The 3,657-nt window shown below is 37.5% G+C and overlaps 1 protein-coding gene across 1 annotated transcript; it reads left to right on the top strand.

Moving 5' to 3' along the window:
• The first annotated feature begins 531 nt into the window (after window positions 1–531).
• On the top strand, window positions 532–3,435 carry LOC114751653 (protein DETOXIFICATION 41). Its single transcript, XM_028940319.1, has 8 exons — window positions 532–909; window positions 1,068–1,612; window positions 2,021–2,107; window positions 2,198–2,254; window positions 2,364–2,602; window positions 2,828–2,946; window positions 3,061–3,147; window positions 3,280–3,435. Exons 1-8 carry the CDS (start codon window positions 604–606, stop codon window positions 3,349–3,351), a joined length of 1,512 nt encoding a protein of 503 aa, XP_028796152.1. The 5' UTR covers window positions 532–603; the 3' UTR covers window positions 3,352–3,435.
• Window positions 3,436–3,657: the final 222 nt, after the last annotated feature.

Here is a 3,657-nt window from a genome sequence, read left to right as displayed (position 1 = left end):
TTCAGGATATTTGATATACCAACATATAATCTAGGCTACACTTGAAAAAATATTTCAAAACACACATTATAATATTTTAAAAAAATATAAATGTTCAGGCAGAAAGGCATGAAAGGCCTATAATTTATAATATTGTTAGTTAAAAATTTGAAGCTTCCCTCAAATATTTTAAACATAAAACATCATTGGTGCTGTCTAAGACAAAACAAACGAGCCGAATGAATATTAAAAGAGATACGGCTGAAAATGCAAGGTCAATGCTTCCTATTTCCATAGCTAACTATATGCCCCATGTTCAGATGAAAATGCAAAAAATAAATTTAAAAAAAAAAGAAAAAATTGAAAGTAAGATGAGTGTGGAAAACAGAGCAAAACGAGCACCTTTGGGATGCGGTAGGTGGGCCATTCGGTGCACACGACATAACCGTAGCCACCATTGATGAATTTGAATGGTAGTTAACAAGATTAATACTTCCACATGACACTATTAGTACCCACTCCATTTAAAGCATTTTACTTGTCCCTCTGAGCAGATAACACTTTGTTGAGTGAAACCAAGTGTGTATTAGTAGTAGTAAGTGAGAGGCCGGAGAAGGAACCACTATGGGCTCCGTGTACCAGCCATTATTACTCGGGCTTGACTCACATGCTCGGATTCCGGACCTGTCGGCGGATGCCATCGAGGAGTTTCTGGGGCAGCGCCCGGTGCAGGCACGGTGGTGGCCCAAGCTTGTTGCTTGGGAGTCAAGGATCCTATGGCTGTTGTCTGGCGCCTCTATTGTTGTGTCCATTTTCAATTACATGTTGAGCTTTGTGACATTGATGTTTGTTGGCCATTTGGGTACACTTGAACTTGCTGGAGCTTCCATTGCCAGCGTTGGAATTCAAGGTCTTGCTTATGGAATCATGGTGCTCTCTCTCTCTCTCTCTCTCTCTCTCTCTCTCTGTGACAACTGAAAGCTAACATTTCTCTGATTTTTTTTATACTAGTCTGAGGTATCCCAAATGTTTCATGGAGAATATGTTCACAAACACTGATATGAGTTCCAAAATTGTGGTTGAAACAGTTGGGCATGGCCAGTGCAGTTCAAACAGTGTGTGGGCAAGCATATGGGGCCAGAAAATTGCCAGCAATGGGGATCATATGCCAGAGAGCAATCATTCTACATATAGGAGCAGCAATACTTTTGACATTCTTGTACTGGTATTCTGGGTCAGTCTTAAAAGCCATAGGGCAATCTGAAAGCATAGCAGAGCAAGGCCAAGTTTTTGCAAGAGGAATCATCCCTCAGCTTTATGCATTTGCCATAAGCTGCCCTATGCAGAGGTTCTTGCAAGCACAGAACATAGTGAACCCTCTGGCTTTTATGTCTGTGGGAGTGTTCCTTCTTCATGTGGGCCTAAGTTATCTGGTTGTCTATATCTTGGACTATGGACTTATTGGGGCTGCTCTTACTCTTAGCTTCTCTTGGTGGGTCCTTACCATTATAAATGGCCTTTACATAATTTTTAGCCCCAGGTGTAAAGAAACTTGGACTGGCTTCTCTGTCAAAGCTTTTAAAGGCATGTGGCCTTATTTCAAGCTCACTGTTGCCTCTGCTATTATGTTATGGTATGTGTTCATTTCCTACTTTTCCTCCCACTCAGCATTTTTTCCCTTTCCGGTTTAACCATATTTCTGTTTAGAACTTATTAATTCTGGGTTTTGATTCTGCGTTATATAACAGAATAAAAATAGATTATGCTTCCATGTAAAAGCTATTTCTTTTAGTGAACAAATGCAACATTTTTAAACTATAAGAACCAAACAAAAAACTGATAGGAACTTAAGTACCAAACATTTTATTCTCTTCTGCAGCATGGTCAATGAGACACTAAATCTAGTTACATAGTCTCAACTTGTGTGAGTGATGTGTGTAAAAGTAGTGTGAGACTATACATACTTTGTTTCTTAAAACTCCCAGGTTCATATCATTCATTTGAATAATTTTTGGACTGAAAATGCATCCTCCTGCAACAGTTTGGAGATATGGTACAATCAAGGACTTGTGCTTATATCAGGACTCCTTCCCAACCCTACAATATCACTAGACTCAATTTCCATTTGGTATGATCATAAGCAACCCTCCCAATGTCCACTTTTCAGTATTAGCCATGTTACATAATAATCACAATCTCCATTCTGTTTTGCTTCCAGTATGAATTACCTGAACTGGGACATGCAGTTCATGTTGGGTCTAAGTGCAGCAGCCAGGTTAGTTACACAAAACTTTTTTTTTTTTAGTTCACATTCTCTTATGTCTCTATTCATAAGAATTTTTGGTGCAACCGTGTTGATGGGGAGGATGGTTTTTCCGCCGCAGTATAAGAGTGAGCAATGAACTAGGAGCAAATCATCCAAGATTAGCAAAATTTTCAGTGTCTGTAGTGACTGGGACAAGCATCCTTATCAGTGTAGTTTTCAGTTCAATTGTCCTGATATTCCGGGTCGCTTTGAGCAAGCTCTTCACTTCTGATGAAGCAGTGATTAAAGAAGTCTCTAATTTGTGTTCATTGCTTGCTATCTCTGTTTTCCTCAATGGCATTCAACCTATACTTTCGGGTACGTACACATATATATCTATATAAATCTTATATACACATACATAAACAATATGCAGGTCTTCTTTGTACTTTCCATTAATATTAGAGGGATTTAAATTCAAACTAAACACATTTTCCATACATTGCACTGAACATGAAGAATGAATCTCACTGTTCAGTGCTTCTAATTAGTACAGTTCCTATAAATTTTGCTAATTTTGGAATATGTTATGCTTGTTTTTAGGTGTGGCAATTGGAAGTGGATGGCAAGCTGTAGTGGCTTATGTGAACTTGGCTTCATACTATGCGATTGGACTTACCATTGGATGCGTTCTTGGCTTTGAAACCTCTTTAGGAGTAGCTGTGAGTTTCAACACTTTCTGCTCCAATTCAGAATTTATAAATGTTTAAAGATCTTGTTCTTAAGTTTGCATAAACATGATTGTTAGTTAAGAGACTGTTTGTGGCTTTTTCCAGGGAATCTGGTGGGGGATGATCATTGGAGTTGTTATACAGACAATTACTCTAATAATTATAACAGCAAGAACAAACTGGGATGCAGAGGTAATAAACATTATAAAACAAAAAAAAAAGCTTTTTCTTTCTATTCTAAATTTGAATCCTCTAAAAGCACTCCATAAACTGACTAGTTCTTAACAGATGAACTGACTTGTTTGCTTTGATCATAATTTGTAGGTCCAAAAAGCCGTTGCAAGAGTGAAGAGATCAGAAAATGAGAATATTGATCAGTTGGTTGGAAATGTTTAGAGACATTTAGATCAGTAGAATGAAGCTTCTTGCACAAAAATCAATTTTGGGAATGAAAATTTTGAATGACTCTGTGTAAGATCATAAAAATCAAAATATCTCATGCTGCAGTGTGAATTGCAGTCCCTTCAAAATGATGTGCATATTATCTTGTGGGCTTATTTTCTGTATTCATTTTTAGGGTGTGTTTGGATAAAACTAAACCATGGTTTGGAGAATAGCTTCTAAAAAATAGATTCTGGAGAGAATAGATTTTATGAAAAAGTGATTCTGAGAAGTGAGAGTGTTTGGATAGTTGTTACCAGA

Source organism: Neltuma alba, unplaced genomic scaffold, assembly GCF_004799145.2.
Source record: "Neltuma alba isolate B1F8T4 unplaced genomic scaffold, ASM479914v2 tig00006999_pilon, whole genome shotgun sequence".
Classification (NCBI taxonomy): Eukaryota; Viridiplantae; Streptophyta; class Magnoliopsida; order Fabales; family Fabaceae; genus Neltuma; species Neltuma alba.
This window is presented reverse-complemented; position numbering and strand designations above follow the sequence as displayed.

What these genes read in the sequence shown, in the direction of transcription:
- LOC114751653 (XM_028940319.1), top strand. Translation starts at nt 604, where the DNA reads ATGGGCTCCGTGTACCAGCCATTATTACTCGGGCTTGACTCACATGCT. An exon ending in CTAGACTCAATTTCCATTTG is followed by an intron (nt 2,108 to 2,197) that starts GTATGATCATAA and finishes TTTTGCTTCCAG; the next exon opens with TATGAATTACCTGAACTGGG. An exon ending in CATTCAACCTATACTTTCGG is followed by an intron (nt 2,603 to 2,827) that starts GTACGTACACAT and finishes GCTTGTTTTTAG; the next exon opens with GTGTGGCAATTGGAAGTGGA.